At 42.2% G+C, this 20,314-nt stretch overlaps 1 protein-coding gene across 1 annotated transcript in view; it reads right to left on the bottom strand.

Annotated features, from left to right (window-relative positions):
- Positions 1-20,314, bottom strand: part of ATP13A3 (ATPase 13A3) — a 99,248-nt gene that overhangs the window by 37,505 nt on the left and 41,429 nt on the right. The window contains exons 4-14 of the mRNA XM_066601726.1: positions 15,573-15,758; positions 13,182-13,252; positions 10,791-10,871; positions 8,991-9,060; positions 6,682-6,816; positions 6,090-6,162; positions 4,049-4,180; positions 3,788-3,967; positions 2,941-3,098; positions 2,098-2,286; positions 332-393 (exon numbers count right to left, since the gene is read on the bottom strand). Of these exons, the coding sequence (XP_066457823.1) occupies positions 332-393; positions 2,098-2,286; positions 2,941-3,098; positions 3,788-3,967; positions 4,049-4,180; positions 6,090-6,162; positions 6,682-6,816; positions 8,991-9,060; positions 10,791-10,871; positions 13,182-13,252; positions 15,573-15,758 (1,337 nt within the window). The remainder of the gene's footprint in view (positions 1-331; positions 394-2,097; positions 2,287-2,940; positions 3,099-3,787; positions 3,968-4,048; positions 4,181-6,089; positions 6,163-6,681; positions 6,817-8,990; positions 9,061-10,790; positions 10,872-13,181; positions 13,253-15,572; positions 15,759-20,314) is intronic.

Raw genomic sequence — 20,314 nt, 5'->3', positions numbered from 1 at the left:
CGAATCTCCGCTGTCAGCTTATCTGACAGATAGGTTGACCGCTGCGAATTGCTGGCCGCGAGAGGAGAATCGCAATGATTCTCTGCTCATGGACACGGGGCCGCCGCTTTCCATAGCAACGCTATGGAAAGCTTCAGACGGCGTGATTTGTCGGCAATTTACCGCAGGCGAAATCACGCCTATGGGCAGGGGGCCTACCTTGAGTGTGAAAGTCTACACCGTCAGGTAAATATATAATCTGAGCAGCGTTAACAGTTAATGTTTATTTACACTGAAATATCCTGAAATAACACCGGTAAAAAAAAAGCACAAAGTCATCAATGTCTCTTACTGTGCATTCTCCACTCTTTGGATTCCCCAGAGGTCCAAACCGTCTTCAGTAAGCGTGCCAGTCTAAAAGACAAGAAGCTGATTAAATGCTGGGCTCTAGTTGTTTGGCTATGAAAGAGAAGGAAAGTTTTGACAGTTTTAAAAATCAACTATCAACATATTTCCCATGACACACAATGGGCCTCTTATCAAAATGGTCTGGTTTTCATTAAAAGTTTAGATCATGTGTCTTCAACAGTTGCTCAATTATGTTTAGTGTCCATTCAGACGGGCTGACAGGTTAGTTTCCAGCCCATCCCTCTGCTCCCACAAAGCTTATATGAGCAGACATCTTTATATGGAAATAAAATAAAACTTTATGAATGTACTGAATGGAGTCCATTGTATTGGGTTGTAAAATATGCAACTTGTGGAAGACAAACTGTCCAAAAGCTTTATTGAGGGAAAAAAAAGCCTGACAAAGGTGTTCATAGCCAGAAAATGGGGCTGCAACTTTGCTAATATATTCCAATGAATCTTAATAAGAATTATGTGCCACTTATTAAATAGATCCCTTTATCAACTTATGCTCCATTTTCTAGATAAATCAAGTCACAACACCCCCTGCTTGCCCAGCCTCCCCTCCTGTCCAGATGGCACTCCCATCTATAACACGGCTGCAGAATACAGGTATGACGAGACATATCACTCAGCCTCCTCTACTGTACCTGAACTAGTTTTTTGTACATAGTATTACTATGGAAAAAGCTGAGTGATGTATGTGTTCATGTGCCCTTCCATCAGCACAGACAGGAGTGCTGTCCAGGTAGGGTGGGTGTGTGACTTCACTAAACCAGAAGTTGTAATAAGGATTTAATAGCAAGTGAAATTTTATCATTAACCCGTTTAGGACCAGGCACTGTAAATATACTGGGCCTGGTCCTGGGCTTAAAGCCCAGCCGTAAGTAGAATTATGGCGGGGATTTAAGCCTCTGCCTTCTCCTTCCCAGAGTACACAGCGCACAATGAGCTATAGCAGAGCTGTAGGGTCAGACTAGACCCTGGCCAGCTCTGCCAGTGACTAATGTCACTATAGGGAATGTTTTTTCCTGTAACTGGGGCTCCTATGGATGCCCCAGCTACAGTGGAAAAATGTTAAATATAAAAAAAAAAAAAAAAGAAACACAACATGTGAATGTCCCCCAGACGTCTTATGAAGTCATGGGGGACATAATTACATACATCAGTAAATAAAAATTACAGAATAAAATATATACATAAGAAAGAAAATAACCCAAAGCCGACGTCAACCAAAACAGTTGCTATAAGCGCCCTGTAATCCAAAACATACATATTACATATCAAGACATCCGAAACAAAATGAGGAACCCGTTCCCATACTTTATTTTAGCATAAATATACTAATTAGGAAAAAAACAACTTTAAAATGTTAAAAGAAAATAATAATTTTAGCTTTTTACCCCCAATAAAACTAAAAAAAGGGGAAAAAAAGGTCAATGAAAAAGATATTCAAAAAATAGCCCTATATGTCGGGAAAAATGCAGCAAAAATAATTTTGGTAGCTGAAGGGGGAAAAAAAAGGGGACAGTAAAACTACCACATGGGTAAGATCCCTAAAAAGGGTCTGGTCTTTAGGGTACAAAATAGCCTGGTCCTTTGGGGGTTAAGAGTCACTGGCATACAGTAGCAATAAAGTGGCCAATCCCTTTAGGCTAATGTTCTGCTGTACTATGCAAAGGAAAATAAAGCCAGGAAAATGCATATAACCTTATCAAAGCATATGAGGTTTAACTGTCCACAGATGTTTATCCTCTGAGGACTGATACAGAAGATGCCAAGTTTCTTCAGACGCCTTTGTGCATACACAATCCCAGCAGTCAAGGCAGCAGGAAGAGCAGGAGGTACTGTGATGGTTATGATGTCAAGTGATTCGATGATAATAATGCTGACTGGAACCTAGAAAAAAACGTAAATACACACAAACTATAGATTAGTTACATTAAATCAGCAAACAGTTTAAAGGCCCATTTAGACAACGATTCTCGCTCCAAGCCTTCTTTTGTCTAACGTTTGGCCATCGTGAAGTTTTTGTTAACGATGTGTCTTATCGGCACCGCACGCTGAGTTCTCAGCTTGATACTGCTGATACTATTGTTTCAGCTGGTATCCCACTCGGAGAACACAACAGGAGTATGCAGAAGACAGCGCTCCAGCTGCCTTCTGTATATCCCACTCAGAGCGCTCAGCTGGTATACAGCTGAGTGCTCCGAGAACACAGCAAAAGTATGCAGAAGACTTCTGTACACCCCCCTTGCAGCGCTCAGCTGTATAGCAGCTGAGCGCTCCGAGAAGTCAACAGCTGTATGCAGAAGATACTGGTCCCGCTTGTTTTCTGCATACAGCGTGAGCCTTCATTTACACACTTATGCAAAAAGAACGCTCAAAATTGTCAATCAAACTGCCGTTTGGGCGAATTTTGAGCAATCATCTTGCCGTGTAAATGCACATAACGATTATTGCTCAAAGGATGTCTTTTGAGCGAATTTTGAGCTATATTCGTTGTGTCCAAATGGGCCTTAAGGGTAAAGGGACAAAACAAAAGATCCACACCTTATGTGAAATACTATTTACAACAGTGTACAGGAACCCAATTCCAGCAACCCCTACAAGACACAGCAGGAACAGATAGGCATCTCTGTAAAGCTTGAAGTCTGTTGGCTTTGGATAGAGTATGGAACGAATAAGCTGTCCTTTTGATGTGCTAAATCCTGAGAAGACAAGAGACTTAACATCAAGATTTTATTCCAACAGCTGGCAATTTGAGATGAGAATACAGAATTAAAAGGATAAAAACTGTATAAGCAGTAGACGGTTACCACCTGCTCTGTGTGTAAAGCCCCATTTACACACAAAGATAATCCCTCAAAATTCATTCAAAAGATAAGGAGAATGAGAGTTTTGAGCGATCATTTTGCATAAAGTACTAATAGGCCATTAGTAGTTTATCAGCTTCATTTGCGTGCAAGTGAGCCTCTGGAGCTGTTGCAGAACTCAGGAGGAGGTCTGAGCTCTGTAATTAGCTTCATTGTTCAGCTATGGGCTGCTAAGAGAAAACAATGTAGTCTTTAGCTCCCATGGAGATAACAGCCAGTGGGCTGTTTTCTCTCAAGGGCTGCACAGAGAATACAATGTTATCTCCTGCCCCCAGCGTGCTGTCTGAAGGAGGATTTTTATGCTGAACTATAAATCATTGTTCAAACAAAAAGTGCACGATGGTAGCATTTACAGACAATGATCATCACTAAAAAGCCATCCTTTTAACGAATTTTGAGCGATAATCGTTGCGTGTAAATGGGGCTTAAGAGTACAAATTACAGTTTGAACTCAGCATCTATTATACCATTCACTCATAACTTTAGTTGACGTCTGAAGTGATAGATTCCCTTTACCTACATACCTGTCCGGACAATTATGGCTTTGACAGGTTCTCCAGCATAAAATCTGGTTTGGATAACATTGGTCCCACAAAATAATGTGTGACGTTTATGGACTTCTGCATTATAGATTTCATCTTCAGCTCCTCTGGAATTTGTAGATAGGTCTGGCATGTTAGTCTTTGTCACTGGTACACTTTCACCTGAAAAAAACAGCAGAATGTATGAATTTTCATAGTTTCACACTAGTTGCTATTGAGGTGCTTTCAATCCCACAATATTACCTGTTAACATGCTCTCATTCACAATGCAGGTTCCACTAATCAGGACGGCATCACATGGCATAATGGTCCCATTTGGTGGGATTAGCATAACGTCCCCAGGTACAAGGTCAGTAGACAGGATTTCTTCAACCTCTGAATGAGAGATGCTATATTACTGATGTATGTAAACTCACCAATATATAAACATTAAAATGGCTATACTGCAACTGGCAATGTACAAAATACTTCATAATGAGACTGTCCTAGGTTCCCTTTAACAAAACCAAAATACTATTGTATAGCTTCCCAGATTTAAAGAGCACCCATCAGCTCTGATATTGTGCAAGTAAATACTTGTATTCCACACAAAATAACCATTTTGGAGAGAGCATGGTTTCCCTGAGGAGTGGCATTTTGCCATTCCTCGGGGAAACAGATGAATAAATTGAGAACTTGGTGCTGCATACAGCATATCTTTAACTACTTTAACTTGGTCAGCACTGATTGGGATGCCAGACTGCTAGACTAGAACACCAGAAAGGTTTACCAGATAGTATACAGTGTGCCACATATCTAAGCACCTCTTTTGGATTCTCCAAAGGCTGGAGCTTTACACTCAGACTCCCGACACACTGCAGTTCTTAAAGGGGCTGGCTCATGATCATAAAATAGTAGAATTGGAAGAGACCTCCAGGGTGATCGTTGGGTTTCTGACCACTGGGACCCTACCAGTTCAAAAATTAAAGTCTGAAGACCCCAGTTACAATGCTGTGATGTTCATTCATGTGCACTATGACTCTATTCACAGTTTAGGGGACTGATGAAAACAGCAGAGTACTGAAATATCCAAATGAGAGGAGAAGATCACACAGGGACTGTGCGAGAAGAAGAAAATCAGCAGAGGAATGAAGCTGTGCCGTGACATGAGAGCTAGTGAAGAGGCAACAGCATCCTGTATACACTCATCTCAAATGTAGGATGCTATCTTGGGGGATACACATCGATATGAGAAGTCAAACTAGGTGCAGGTTAGAAACTACGATTCAGAAAGTTATGGAAATGACTGAAGATGACATTTATTTACTCAAGGTATCCACTAGTATGCAGAAAAATCATATTTATTTAACTCCTAAACAAGAATCAAGGTCACAATAACACAACTAATAAAAGCAACATCGTTCATAGGATGTAAGCAGAGAAGTTAGGTTCAAAATTGTGAGCGTAGCATTGTGTTTTGTTTTTAAAAGGGAATTACATGGCTTAGGTACATTGAGAAAGATGTAGCTACCTAATGTAGGTCGCCTGCATACGGGCGGATTTGCATTGCAGAATCCGAAGCGGGCGTCCGCCTCCAGACTGAGCCAGGATTTGGAAAGTCACTAATGCTATTAAATGATGCGGGTTCAATTCCACACCTGTAACACATTTTTCTATCACTTTTCAAAAGCACCTCGTGTGGCGGAGTGTTAGGGCAGCAGAAATGCAGTCCTAATCCTAATCCGCTCGCTCACAATCTAAAGGTTACGGGTTCAATCCCTGCATGGTCTGGCTCAAGGTTGACTCATGCTACCAACCTCAGAACGATGGAAAGCTGAGTACTAGAGATGAGCGAGTATACTCGCTAAGGCACATTACTCGAGCGTTCCTCCCCCGCCCCCGAATCTTTAGAGACGAGCGGGGAGTTACTCGGCTAAGGCACTGCTTGCTCGAGTAATGTGCCTTAGCGAGTATACTCGCTCATCTCTACTGAGTACCTAGCTTGCTGGGGGGTAAAAAGTGACTGGGGAAGGCAATGGCAAACTACCCTGCCAAGAAAACGTAACGTCACCCTAGGAGTCAGTCATGATTCGGTGCTTGCACCTTTCAAAATATCAATCTTCTTATCTTTTAGAGTCAGTATTAGGCCATATTGCCATGCATCTAATCTCATCTGAGAATCAGAGAACAGGCCAAACTCAAAACTTTCAGTGAAAAAGTGCTTGTATGATAGAATTTTTCCATGCAAATTCTGTCCATCTGGAATACATTCCTAGACAATAAAGAAAAGGTTGTAATTACTTACCTTTGTTTGCACGGCACACAGTAACTCTGACAATACTATGAGCTGCAACCATATCATGTAACATTATATATTGCTGTAAAAAGAAAATTAAAAAAAAAGTGAACAAATTAGAAGAAAAAAACAAAAAAAACACTTATGCTTAAGTACTAGCAATTTCTTCATGAATGCAACTGGTTAGGCCGGGTTCACAAACTTTTGTAACACAATGTTTTGGTGCATTTTATTTATTTGCTTTTATAGTCATACATTTTCTGCATCTACTATATATTTTTCAACAATTCCTGGTTTTGGCTCCAAAAACTGCATTAAAATGAGAAGTGTGAGCTGGTGCTCACGACAAGTGCTAACTTTTGGGGGATCATGTATATACTGGAGTAAACCTACAGGTAACAAGTTAAACCATACGAACAATTAGAACAGAAAACTAATTGCATTGAATGGGTTTGCACTATAATTAGGTGTGGGACAGACTGGCCATGAAAGTAGGAGAAAGACCATCTCCATTCAGTGGACTCAAAGGGTAGAAAGAACAAGAGATTCCATAGAACGTATACTACACAGAGGTTCCTAATGAAATAATAAAATGGCTCACCTTTTTAATGGTGTACAGAGAACTGATAATGGATATTACAGACATTAACACAATGGCACATGCATAGTAGTAATATTCATCTGTGGTCCACAAAATAACACTGAACAGTTGAAAAATGTAAAAAGGATTGAGAACCTGAGAAAATATGAAAAACAAATGCAAGATATTTTAGCATCAAACAAGCAAATAACCTAAATATTGTAATACATCACATTATTGTGTATGAAAGAAAACAGCAAGACATGGCGAGTGGTACGTGCAATTCCAGCATACGGGCTCATGAAGAAGGGAGTTTGTGATTTCTATCACATGGATCCTGAATACAGTGTTATCTAACCAATACCACCTGGCATTCTCACAAAACTGTGCAGCATGCTGCGCCAGCTTGTTCATGCCTACACGCTTTTTCTTGCGCCACACTTTGACCCCTTTATGTGACCTTTGGTGGATGATTTTGGTGTCATTAGATTTGTGACATCCTTAACACCGCTGTAAAATCATAAAATTGGAGTTTGATACATTGAGTGACCCGTCAGGTAAAGTTCCTATGTTAAGTCTATCAGCGCGGTTGCGCTTCAGCCAAAAGCACCGCTAGAGAGTCATTGCTCCTTCACACTGGCTGCAGTGTGCTCCTTACCAAGGGCTGTGCGCAGAGTCTGGGGGAGACAGTCCGGGATGGGGCACTTCTGTCTCCATTCGGTCTCTGGTGGCTCCTGGGACAAAAGGATGGAAGGGAGCGTGGTGGCTCCGCCCATCATCAGCTGACACCCCGCTTCTGGGCCAGAACCTAGAGAGTTAAACTCCTCCCTGTAATTTAGACCCCCGTCACCAATGTGGCACTGCACCCTATAATAAGCCCTCCCTGACACCTGCCCCCACTTCCCCTACTAAGCCAGCTTGCCACTGACTGCCCCTAAAGCCACTGGCAATGTGGTGGGGATGACATTCCTGCCTGTCTACAATATAAAGCAGTAACTACGGCTCCTGAGAGCGGAGGCCGCAGCTCAGCCAGTACCTAAATCCTGCCTCCATGATGCAATGGCTGTGATTGGTTCTTCCTCAAGCAATTAATGCAGCGCTCAAAGAACCAAACACAGCTATCGCTTTGTGGAGATGGAATTCATCAATCCCATAACCAGGAAGTGATCTTCCAAACAAAAGCCTTCCTATAGCTATGAGAGAGGAAAAATAAAAAAAATTGGAATTTTTAAAATTTGGGAGGAGAAAACAAACATGAAAAAAAAAATTTAAATGCTTGCATAGCGAACATCGGGTCAATCATATGTATGAATGTGTGTGTTTGTAAAAAATATATAACTTATATAAATAATTACACAGGCAAACTTTTGTAAAGGCCAAAGTGAAAAGGAAAAAAAATGTGTTATATGCTGCCCTCTGGTGGGAAGATGCAGAATTTATTCATTTTTTTTAATATTATGACAGCTAAAAGAAAAGATAGAAAACAGACAAAACAAAAACACCTGGTCCATCTAGTCTGCTCTTATTTTTTTTTCTTAGGATAGCTATATGCTTATCTCAATCTTACATTCATTTACTGTGGATTTTCCAACCATCTGCTGTTCCAAGCATTCACTGCTCTGACAAGTATATACGAGTATATGCTCTGGCATGGATCCCGATTTCCCCCCGGGTACATAATTTTGATACACTCAATTAGGCTCGGCAACTATGATCGATAGAAGCAGTTCTTGCCAACAAAGAATGTGTATGAACAACATGTTGTCAATATACAGATTTATCACTAGATCTGCAATGTACAGCTGATCTCTACAAAAGCAGCGGGTGTCCAGTGAACTCTGGTTTATTATAAGAGATCTGCAATGTACAGCTGATCTCTACAGAAGCAGCGGGTGTCCAGTGAACTCTGGTTTATTATAAGAGATCTGCAATGTACAGCTGATCTCTACAGAAGCAGCGGGTGTCCAGTGAACTCTGGTTTATTATAAGACATACAGCCGGCACGGCTGATGGACACTTGCGAGGTTTGCTTCATCTGCGTATGTCAGAAGATTTTACAATATTTTATCTGCTTCGTAATTTGCGGCATTGATACGGGTTCTATAATTTGCCCCCTGATTTGCTTTTAGTATGGCAAGAAAAAAAGGATTCTAAGATTATGCGGCTGTAACAACTACAGTATATGAGCTAAAGAACATAGTACAAAGTTGTCTTTTCACTTGATTACTAAATATTACACACATTCTACTAGGGAAGCACATCTCATATTCGTCATCAACAGTAGTGACAAACCCCTGAACCACTGTCAACGGACCAAGGATTCCACTTACCTCCTTTATTAGAAGCTTAAAAACAGAAGGCACTTTAACAGTAATTTCATTTATTCCATAAAATAATTTTCTGAAAGAGAAAAAAAACAAAAAAGAAAAGTTACCTTACATAAAAATCAAGCAAACTACTTAACCCTTTGGCTGCTGCAAGTTTGTTTTTCTTGGACATTATACACCATTTATATAGTGAGGACAATTACATATATAAAATAGTAAAAGGGGCTGCCCCCAGGGGCAGATAATTTATTTAAACATGGATGCAACAATTAAAGCAGTCGTACTCACCCATTTGTTCCTCCCCACTCAGATGCTGGGACTTATGATGCCAGGAGAACGACTGATTATCTGCAGCGGTCAGATTGTAACTCTTCATTAACAAATACTGGGAGGACCACAAAGCTGCAGCACTAGATCATCAGGGGGACCGGATAGGAGAGTACGGGGCTGCTTTTATTATTTTAACACAGTTGCACCCGTTTAGAAAAATCGTCCGCACCTGCGTGGGCTATTTAAAGGCTATGGACATGTTCTTACACGTTTTTATATGTAAATGAATGTATTTTTGCATTTTTTTTAAATAAATTGTACACTAGAAGCTATTGGACTGAATTTCTTGCAAACTCTGTCAATTAGACTGACTGATGGGTTCTGCAGTGGGACTACAGGTGGGCTCAGTGGGGAGAAAAAAAGAAAAAAGTTCAAAAATGTTCCTGGATGCAACCTGGCTCACATCCCTGGCAGAATCTGGGCCCCACCTGCTAGTAGCACTGGCCAACAGAACATCTTAGCCAGATTGCACAATAAATGTTATAGAATGTACCTTAAATACAACTGTTCCCACAAAAAACAAGCCCTGATACACCTACATCAATAAAAAAAAATAAAACACAAATACTATGGCTCTTGAAGTGTGACAATGAAAGAATCAACCCTTACCAATCCACTGTTGGGCCTCGTCCACCATTAAGATTTCCCAGTATAGCTCAGATGTGGGACGAGGGACAAAACTTTTTTTTTTATGGTATGCAGGACAGCGCTCCGATGTCTGAGGCAGCAATGCATATGAAGGCTACTGTTTGCATTCTGTTCAAAACATGTGTCGCCCCCTCGTTCGACATCGGAGCTATGCAGGGAAATCATAATGTTGGGCAGACACTGGATCAGAAATTGTTAATTTTCAAAAAATTGCTAATAAAATCATCATGACCGCTCATTTTTATGCCTTTCTGTAGAGTTGTCCACAAGGCGCTTTCCCACCCAAAATACATAAGAGCTGGGAAGTGTGCAGGTGGCAGCGAAATTAGGTTAGAAAGGGTATAGAGGGGGGAAAAAAACGCGTGTGTGAAGACATAAAATATGCCTGCCACAGAGGGGTTAAAACAGCATTTCTGCACTAGAAAATACCACACATCTCTGGAAAATCAACTAAATACAAGACTAACAAGTCTATGATAAGTTTGCTGTTAATCGTAAAATGACAGTATAATAGAAATATTGGCATGAACAACTTGTGTATTGATTCTATTTGCTGGAAAACTTAATTAAAATGCACAGATTGCCTTTAGATTTTTTTTTTTTAACCCTGGTTCGACTCTCTATGAGCTCTGTTCAGACAGATAATCTGAAGTGGGAGTAAAAAAAGCATCATCTCATTGTTTGTTTTGTGAAGCTTGCACTCTCCGTAGGAGCCAATGTAAAAAGCAAGCCTATCCCACCAGTGACGGACTGAGAAGTCATTTAGAAAAAAAAGGTTAAGCAGCACAGAATAATCATTTACTGAACACAAATGAAGGCACATACCTATAATCGTGAAGTTCTTTGCTTAATCCTTTGCTGTGCTCAGTGTGTATGGCAACACATGAAACCCTATCGTCTAGACCCCTAGAGAGAAACAGCATGCACTGATGTCAAAACAAAGAATATGCATTCTATGACCTAATATAACACATAATACGGGGGGCGTTTCTTAAAGATTTCCCCCGACCCACTTCTATTTATCGCAGGATGCTGAAGCAGCACGTGTGATGTTATAAGTCTCTATAGGTTACATGCTAATGTGCAACTGAGAAATCTTTTTTACACGTGCTGAAGTGGTGCGAGATCTGATAATGGACCCAGTGGAACACAGAGCAGTCATCAAGTTCCTATACTTGAAAGGCCGCACAGCAAGGGAGACGTTCCATGGGAAGGATTCCCCATCATATGATGTAGTCAAGAACTGGCATCAATTCAAATGTGGTTAGAATTCGGTGAAAACGGCTCCAATTCCAGGGCGACCGCACTCAGCTATCCATGAACACCCCATCCGGCAAGTAGGCTGCCATTGTGGAAAATCGACATGCAACCATTTGCGACCTAGCCCAAAACGTCAAGATTAGGGGGTGGTCTATGGAAAAAAAAAAAAAAAAATCATCTTCCCCGGCTGCTTACACCTTTCCAGAAGCAGGAATGAGTCAAATGCTCCCAGGCTCTTTTGCTGATGTGCCATGGAAACCAGGAGGACTCTTTCAACAGACTGATCACACAGGATGAAAGCCAGGTCCATCACTATGATCCAGAGACTAAAGTCCAGTCGATGTAATGGAAGCATCAGGACTCACTGCCTCCAAAGAAGGCATGTGCCCAACCCTCGGCAGGCAAGGTCATGCTCACAGGCTTTTGGGACCAACACAGAGTAGTCTTAATGGATTTCCTAGTAATGGGTACCATCGGACTTCCACCTCTTTCCAACAACGAAGTTAATTTTTAAAGACAAGCATTTTCCTGATGAAACTCCCATCTCCGAAGTCACAACGTGGCTTTTGGAGCAACCTGTCAACTTCTACAAGCAAGGTGTTTACAGTTGCATAAAGAGATAGGAGAAGTGTGTCCCCGCGGGTGGCACCGCTGTAGAGAAGGACTAATAACGGTGCCAAGTTTTGTTGCTCTCAGTCCACAGGAAGTGGGTCAGGGGAAATCTAATAAATGCCCCTCATAAATAGACATAGTGTACATGTAAAATCATACTAAAAGTTAAAGATTTACTCAAAAAATTATATTAAAAAAAATTTACAGTACTGATAACTACACACATGGCAAAGTATAGCAGGTCCTGCCAGCTCCCAACTAGAAAGTTGTGATTGTAAACCTGAACCATCACAGAATAAAGTTTGGGAAAGTTATTAACATCCAGCAGCTGAGCAAAGTGACATAGTATTGTATATATTCAGTACTAGTAGAAAGCCCATCCCAAGACAGCGACTAAATTTATTCGTTGCTCAGCAGCTGCATTTTCAATTCACAACGTTTTGCCTGAGCTACTTGCTGCAGCTCGCTGTTCTTCACTGTTGGCTCCTCGTTGATTCTCGCTTCTTACACAGTTCTGCGCTCCTCTTAAGTTTGGAATTTATTAAAGTTAAAATGTTAGCATTTTGTGAAACAGTTGCCATGAAGCCTCAGCAGATGATGGATTTTAAAAGTGTTTATTTCACTATATGGGCTTGTGTGTTTGATTGAGAGAGGTAGCTTTGCCCCGCTTGTGGGGATGTAGATGATGTGAGGCAGGAGGTTTCCTGTAGATGCTATGGTGATGACGAGTGAATGAGGCACAGAGTGCAGTTGCATATAATGAACGAGGACAGATTTGTTTTGATAAACTCCACTACATCAGCCTAAAATTATATATGTGCATGTAATACATACACATAATATATTTACACAAACATTGAGTTTAATAGTCCAGTAGGCAGCGCTATCGGCGATTGCCAGGTATCTGACTGACTGCGCATACAGAAATATCTGGTGGGACCACCCAGAGGACCTCTAAGCCCAGAATGACTGATGTAAATGCACGGCATAACACACAAGCTATACTGAATCATGCCCCACAAAATTATATATCAGTCTGCTCAGCTCCTCCTTTCCTGTAACATGCTGCCCGCAGAACGGACTTTTTCAATTACAGACCCAATTCCTCCACCTAGAAAATAAGAACAGAACTGTATAAAAGGGTGAAATGCTGCTGAAAAATGGAAGCGATCCCACTGAAGAAATAAACTGCAGTATGAACTACACAGTGATGGGGTCATTAAGGGTAAAATAAATACGTTCGAAAGGCCACAAATGGAAACAGTACAGATGGCAGGCGTCTAATAAAGTAGTTTATTGTAGTACTACATATAACGAAAATCCAGGCGTTACTTCAGTACTTACGTTAAGTAGTTGAAGGTTTGGTGTAAATGATTCCAGTAGTAAGTCACACTGTGATGCACAAAATAATGAACCTGACAAAGATAAGCAAAAAAAATAAATAAATCAAAAAAAAGTTTAAAAAAAATAAAAATCAAAGAATTAGACATACACAAAAAAAAAACCAAAAAACAGCTAGCTAATCGGAGCAGTCAGAAGCCACATTCTGTATGACCTCCTCCACCAGCATATAGGATGTAACACTATCACTTGGTTTATAGTGCAAGTAATGCTTGAAATGTCTCTAGTAAATGATGGAATGCTTCCACTATAGCGCTCCCCTGAAAATGTTTGTAAGCATGAAAATGTGCCTGAGGGTAGTTTCACACGGGCAATTGCGCTATCGCTGTAAGAAAATCGCAGCAAAAACAAGTCTTTGTTTACTCAGTTTTTGAGCATCAGCGCCTTTTTTTTTCTCTTGCAAAAACATCACTTCTACTTGCGATTTTCTCATGCTTTAACGCAATTTTCTCACGGGAGACACAATGGGACTTTCTAATGTTAAAAACACATCAAACAAAAATCACAAGTTCATGTGTCGCGATGCGATAAAATGAAGGCTCCATGGGCAACCATGGGACAATAAAAAAAAGAGCAAAAAACTCAGTAAGATAGGACATGCCGCGATTTGTTTTCCATGCAACATTGCATAAGTGAAAACATTGCAAATGTGAAGGAAACCATTAAAAAGCATGGGTTTCATAATTCTGCGTTTTCACGCGCTATGGCATGGCACGATTTTATTACCCATGTGAAACCGGCCCTAAATTTCTAATTTAAATGGTAGTTGCACCTAAGCCCTCAGTACAAACATTGGATTATGCATTGAGCTTCTGTTTCTGCGCAAAACAAAGTTTATTGCCAAAATTAATGACTTAAAAGCCATTTAGGGGAATGGTAGTCGCTAACATTTCAGTAACAAATCTGCGGCACATGCGCATATCCACAGGCTTCCTGCATCTTCACCAGATTTTGGTTTGCTTATGCCTCTGATCTTTGTTGTGGTCCATGGTGACATTTGTACTAACCAAGTGCCGACCAAACAGTGTGTGAAAAAGTATGGCAAACTTTCTGGCTCCGTACTTCTAGAATGATGTGTGAATCTTTAATCCTACCAGCATCAAAGAGCTGATGACAATATACACTTCCTCCACTATGCCTGACAGTAGGCCCCAAGCACTCTTCCAGCATCCATCCGACATTCTCCTCCATTGAGAATACGGTTTCTACTACAGCACAATGGTCATCACCTGCAGCACTACAGTCCGGGTGCAAAATGTATCTTCTAACAATGCTGACATGTTTCCAAGGATTACCTAGGCATTTTTTAAAATGCACCCCATCACTGCAATGGGCTAGAGATATTTATGAATATATGAAATAAAAAAATGTATTTCATTGATATATATATATCTCAATCAACGAAGGCATTTTACAGTGATTAGCGTGGCGTTTGAAACGCCCTGGTAAACGCTGTAAGAAAGGTGTGTGAGAACAGCCTTAGGCCGCCTGCAGATGGCCAGGTCGGATCCGGCTGCGAGACCCGACCCGAGCGCTTGCAGAGAGCAGCGCGGAACGCTCCCGCAGCTCCGGCTCTTTCATGTGCCTGCTGCCGGCGCATGGGCAGAGCGGAGCCACCACACAGAATCAGAGCATGCCGTGGTTTGCTTGCTGCGCGGGATTTCGCACAGACAAACCGCGGCCGTCTGCATAGGATTGCGTGTTGGAATGCAATCCTATGCAGGCGTCCAGGGGCGGAAATTCTGCGGGGAATCCCGCCGCGGAATTTCCGCCCGTCTGCAGGCGGCCTTAGTAGTAAAGTATATACTATTATGCAAGACTTTTTACGGAATGTGTAACATGCCTAATTTGCCATGGATCGTATGCACTGCAAATGCTGAAATCCACTCTGAAAATCTGCAATAAAGTTAATATGCTGCAGATTAGAAAATCTGTAACATGTCCAACACACGGTTCACTGGACCAGTGCGCTCATGCATGGAGCAGAATTCTGCAGCATGCTGCACTAGTTTATCTGGAGTAATGAACAGAAGCTGGACAGATCCCATTATAATCAGTGGCTCCTATGATGGTGCCAAAACAATAGAAAATTAAAGTGCAGGAGTGAAAGTGGCCTAAGAGTACCAATTTTAGTCTGTACACATTACTCACTACTCCTAGAAATAAAACTGTTCAATGATCTTCCACATTTTAGAATAATAAAGTCATCACATTTTGTAATAACAAAAAAAAAACAAAAAAAAAAAAACCTAAAGCAGAAATCTATAGTATACATGTAGAAAGCATATACGTCTGTAAGGTTGCTATTCCCCCTACACAAGATAGATTGTTCACCTCGTTTAGTGGGACTGCTGAACTGTTCATTGGATGATCTTCACTGTGCTCTGTGGGACTCTCAGGAAGGTGGCCGGTGTGACCATTTATTACTTTACCCACCATGGACTCGGACTTTTGAAATGGGTCTGTTCCAGGACACAAACGTATTCTCACTTTTGCACAAAACCATCTTCTGAATTCATCCTAGTAACAAAAGAAAGAGTAAAAAAGTTTGTTCTTAAGTGGGACTGTACTGGCTTCTGAGTGGGCACAACTGTGCAGGCTTCAGCACTTATCACAAGTCACGTCCTCCTCAGCTTTTACAACCAAAGTTACACTTGAAACCTGCAGAGGGCAGTAATGCGCCACGGTATGATCTGAAGTACTGCTTGTACAGATTTGAAACTTGAGATTTAATGCATGATAACTTTCGGTGAGACAGCTCACCTTAACAGTTTTACAATGGTCTTTGTTGTGTTTGAACAGAATCTCTCTAGAAAGGAGTTTCTGAGATTGTTGGCAGTGTGGGAGATGAGGTCTGTTTAAAAAAAATAAAATAAAAAAAACACACCGCCACACACTAAGCTTCCACTACTGGCCATCGATTTGGGCTTTGTTTACATCAGCTGCAGCGAAGATGTGTGTTTACCCACATGAGCGCTTCAGCCAATGGGAGAAATGTTCTAGGAGACATTCCGTAAACCTCCCTTAGAACTTAATAGCCCATGTGACAGGTTTACAAGAGATCACCAGGTCTTCTGACCACATGAGGTCACCTTTCAGATACCACAGTGCCGGACTGCTGAAACAGCGGTCCAGCACTGTGGCGAGTAGATTTCTTTAGCCCTAAAACTATATTAAAAAATGAAATTGAAAAACCCTTTTAGGGTATGTTTACACATAGCAGAAATGCTGCGGATCATGAATCGAAATCAGCTGCACTCATGCAGCCAATTTCAGATGATACCACAATCACCTCCAAAGTCTTTGCGCTCTGGAGCTTCCTTCAGCGGGCACCCCGCAGCCTCTAGTGAGCACAGCGCCGCTGGTCAGGTAATGCAAAAGAAAGACCAAAAAAAAAAAAAAACCACACACCCCGAACATCTTCCAACCATGCAAATTCATTGAATAAGTGGATAGATTTAGGTTTTGGAGATCTTGAGCTGTTAGAGCAATAAAAGCCGTATGAGCGCATGAAAAAACCTCTCCTAAACTACATGCTAGTAGTAGCTCCCAACTGCTACTTCAATTGAGATTAGTAAGCACTACAATGCCATGCCTCAGCTATTCCTCAATGAGCAAGTGCTTCCTCATTCTGCATGGCCTTCTTAAAACTTTTACAGTACTTCTCGGAATATTCGATAAATGACCCGTGGGTGTGTATTTCACCTCTACACTTGACTCTTCCTATTGCTATATGCTGATTAAATTCTGCGGAGATGTGGCAGCTATGAAACGGCATCACCAGATGCTCCATTTCCCGTGACTATGCCACAAGTTGAAGATGGAAGGCCAGTTGGCTCATGAAGTCAGCCGATTTGTGCATGAAGCAGACAGCGCTATAACAATGATTTACAGAACTAGTGTGAGATATGAAGTACATAGCTGTCTTGACAGCCCTCAGATGTCCATTTCAGGCCGACTGCTACAATATATACAGTTAGGCCGCCTGCAGGCGGGCGGAAAATCCACGGCGGGATTCCCCGCAGAATTTCCACCCACACACGCCTGCATAGGTTTGCATTACAATACGCAATTCTATGCAGATGGACATGGTTTGTCTGCGCAAAATCCTGCACAGCAAACAAACCGGCCGCCGACTCCACTCTGCGCATGCGCCGACTGCCTGGCTGACAGCACATGAAAGAGCCGGAGCTGCAGGAGCGGGCGACTTCCGTGCTGCTCTGTAGGGGCTCGGGTCGGGTCCGGCTGTGAGAATTCTCGCAGCCGGATCCGACCCAGCCATCTGCAGGCGGCCTTATGTGAAAAAAAATTGCATCACAGGCTCCACGCCGGGTTTGGTACTGAAAACAGTCATTAAAATAGGCTTCATATCTGGGGAGTCCACTTTCCTGCTCCATTTGGGGAAAAGGAAAGGGGATCTGAGGCCAAACCGCTCCATCTCTGGACAGAACTGAACAGCGCCAGGCAGACCCTATTGACTATAATGGGATACGCCCAGGTTTCCGGCTTTAGCACTTTTTCTTTTATTTTCAGACAGGTCTGTGACAGAACCTCCAGCTGGAGACTCCAACACAGATGTGAAACCGGCCTAAGCCGCAAAACACCTCTGAACTGTAGTAAATAGAAGGAAAAAGATTTCAAAAATTTAGTTTAAAAAATTAAACAGTTTGCAGAGGTTTTGGCCGCCTGCAGACGGGCGGGTCGGATCCGGCGGCAAGAATTCTCGCCGCGGGACCTGACCCGAGCGCCTGCAGGGAGGAGCGCGTACTCACCCGCGCCCGGCGGCCCCGGCTCTTTCATGTGCCAGCTGACGGGCAGCTGGGTGAGTGACATTTCTGTGCGAGGCTCTGCGAGTCCCGCACAGGAATAGGACATGCCGCGGTTTGTTTGCCACGCGACATTTTCCGCGGCCGTCTGCATAGGAGTGTGTATTGTAATGCTTTCAGTGGCGGAAATCCCGCCGCGGGATTTCCGCCCGTGTGCAGGCGGCCTTTATGCCGCTTACTTACTGTTTTCAGTAGCAAACACACAATGAAGCACGCAATGCAAATTGTTTTGCACACATCTGTATATTAAATAATTTAATATAAATATTAAAATATAAACAAACGGCCTTTTGTTTTCAGTCACTAAAGCAGTTTACGTTCTCTATAAATTTTGGAAATAAACAAAACCAGACCGCAACAGTGTGATCTTCCAGTGTGCATCTATTACATGCCCAGTTATTACTGGCAGATTTCTTCTGAAGGTTAAGGTCCATTTATATGAAAAGATGAGTTTTGAGCGATCATTTTGCATTAGGTACTAATGGGCTAATCAGCCCATTAGTGGCCAATTAGCTTCATTGGCACTTTTTTAGAGAACAGCGGGTGGTCTGTTCTCTAAACACATCACTATTGTTCTCTGTAGAGAACTCAGTGCGCGGTCTGTCTTATCAGGGACAATGGATTTTATGCTGAGCTGAACTCAGCGATGGACGAAGAGTGCACGGTAAGTGGGCACACATTTACACACTACGGCTATTGCTAAAAAGCAGTCGCTTGGACTAATTTAAAGCGATAATCGTTGCGTGTAAATCAGCCTTTAGAAGTCTGTGTATTTATCAATTCAGCTAAAGAGTGCTAAGAGAACAGGTAAACTCATCTGTCGAGAAGTTGTAATTTATGTACGTTGACTTATTAGGGTGTCTTATTTTATGAGTGCGAGACACAGACTAGTAAGTCACGCCATTATTGGGAACACTCCGTTCTGAATGGTCTAGCCTGTGTGTCGCTATTCATAGAGTTATATACAACACTAGATTAATAGCTGAAAATAAATGTTTGGATTCACTGAACTGTGCAGCCTTCATGTCCAGGAGCTGCTAGGGAAAGTGGTGTTTTACAGCGGAGAAAAAGATAATTTGCAGGGAGCGGATGAGTTCATGGCATCAGGCACAAGACAACCGTTTATTATCTGTTAGTTCCTGTATGCACTCACAATTTATAGTATACATTACACGAGGGGCAGAGGGAAGTGATTTGGGTGTAAGGAAATTTAACCCATTTAGGACCAAGCACTGTAAATTTACGGCACTTGATCCTGGGCTTTAAACCCAGCAGATTGCAGAAGCAGGGGCTTTAAATCCCCACTGTATTTTTACAATCAAGCAGGAGCATGTCAGCTTTTCAGCTGTTAGTCACAGCTGATAACCCAGAGGAGAAGGCAGAAGGGGTTTTTAACCCTTTCTGCCTTCTTTCCCCTGAGTACACAGCCCCCAATGAGCGCTAAGTACTAAAAAGTGAAAACGGGAATTTTTCTTACAGATAATTCCCTTTCTTGAAGGCATCATGACAGCATACACCTGGAGGTTGCTCACCTGCTGACCTGATGGGACAGGAAAATGCAGAGCATAAAAGAAACCTCCCCTCCACCAAACATCAGTGCGTTCCAAATAACCACAGTGACAATACTTAACCAGAAGGTGTGTTTTTATTGTCATCACACACCTCAGACAAAGAAACATAAGCATACACATTACCTCATGTGTTAGACAAAACAAGGGTAACCATGTCGGTAGGGGCGGGGGGGGGGGGGGGGAAGCCCGTATGCTGTCATGAGGCCTTCAAGAAAGGGAATTATCGGTAAGAAAAATTCCCGTTTTCCCTCCGACATCATGACAGCATACATCTGGAGGATCTGGAGGATGGCATGGGCTTTTGTAGGGAGGGATTACCGCTTGGAGCACCTTCCTACCGAAGGTTGCGTCCTGACTACATTTAAAGTCCAGCCTGTAGTGTTTAATAAAAGTATGGCCAGAAGTCCACGTGGCTGCATTACAAATCTGCTCGATTGACGCATGCGCTTTTTCTGCCCAAGAAGATGCCACCGCTCTCGTCGAGTGGGCCTTCAATCCTTCTGGAGGAGGGATGCCCTTGGCCTTGTAAGCCTCCTGGACAGCTCTCCTGAGCCACCGGGCGATCGCATCTTTAGAAGCGGGTTTCCTTTGGCCTGCCCCTGAAATTGAACGAAAAGTTTATCAGTCTTTCTGAAACTTTCCGTTGCCTCAAGGTACGCTAGTACAGCTCTTTTGACAT

This window comes from Eleutherodactylus coqui, chromosome 1 (assembly GCF_035609145.1).
Source record: "Eleutherodactylus coqui strain aEleCoq1 chromosome 1, aEleCoq1.hap1, whole genome shotgun sequence".
In the NCBI taxonomy this organism is placed as follows: Eukaryota; Metazoa; Chordata; class Amphibia; order Anura; family Eleutherodactylidae; genus Eleutherodactylus; species Eleutherodactylus coqui.
Note: the sequence above shows the minus strand (reverse complement) of the source record. Positions and strands in the feature narration are given on the sequence as shown.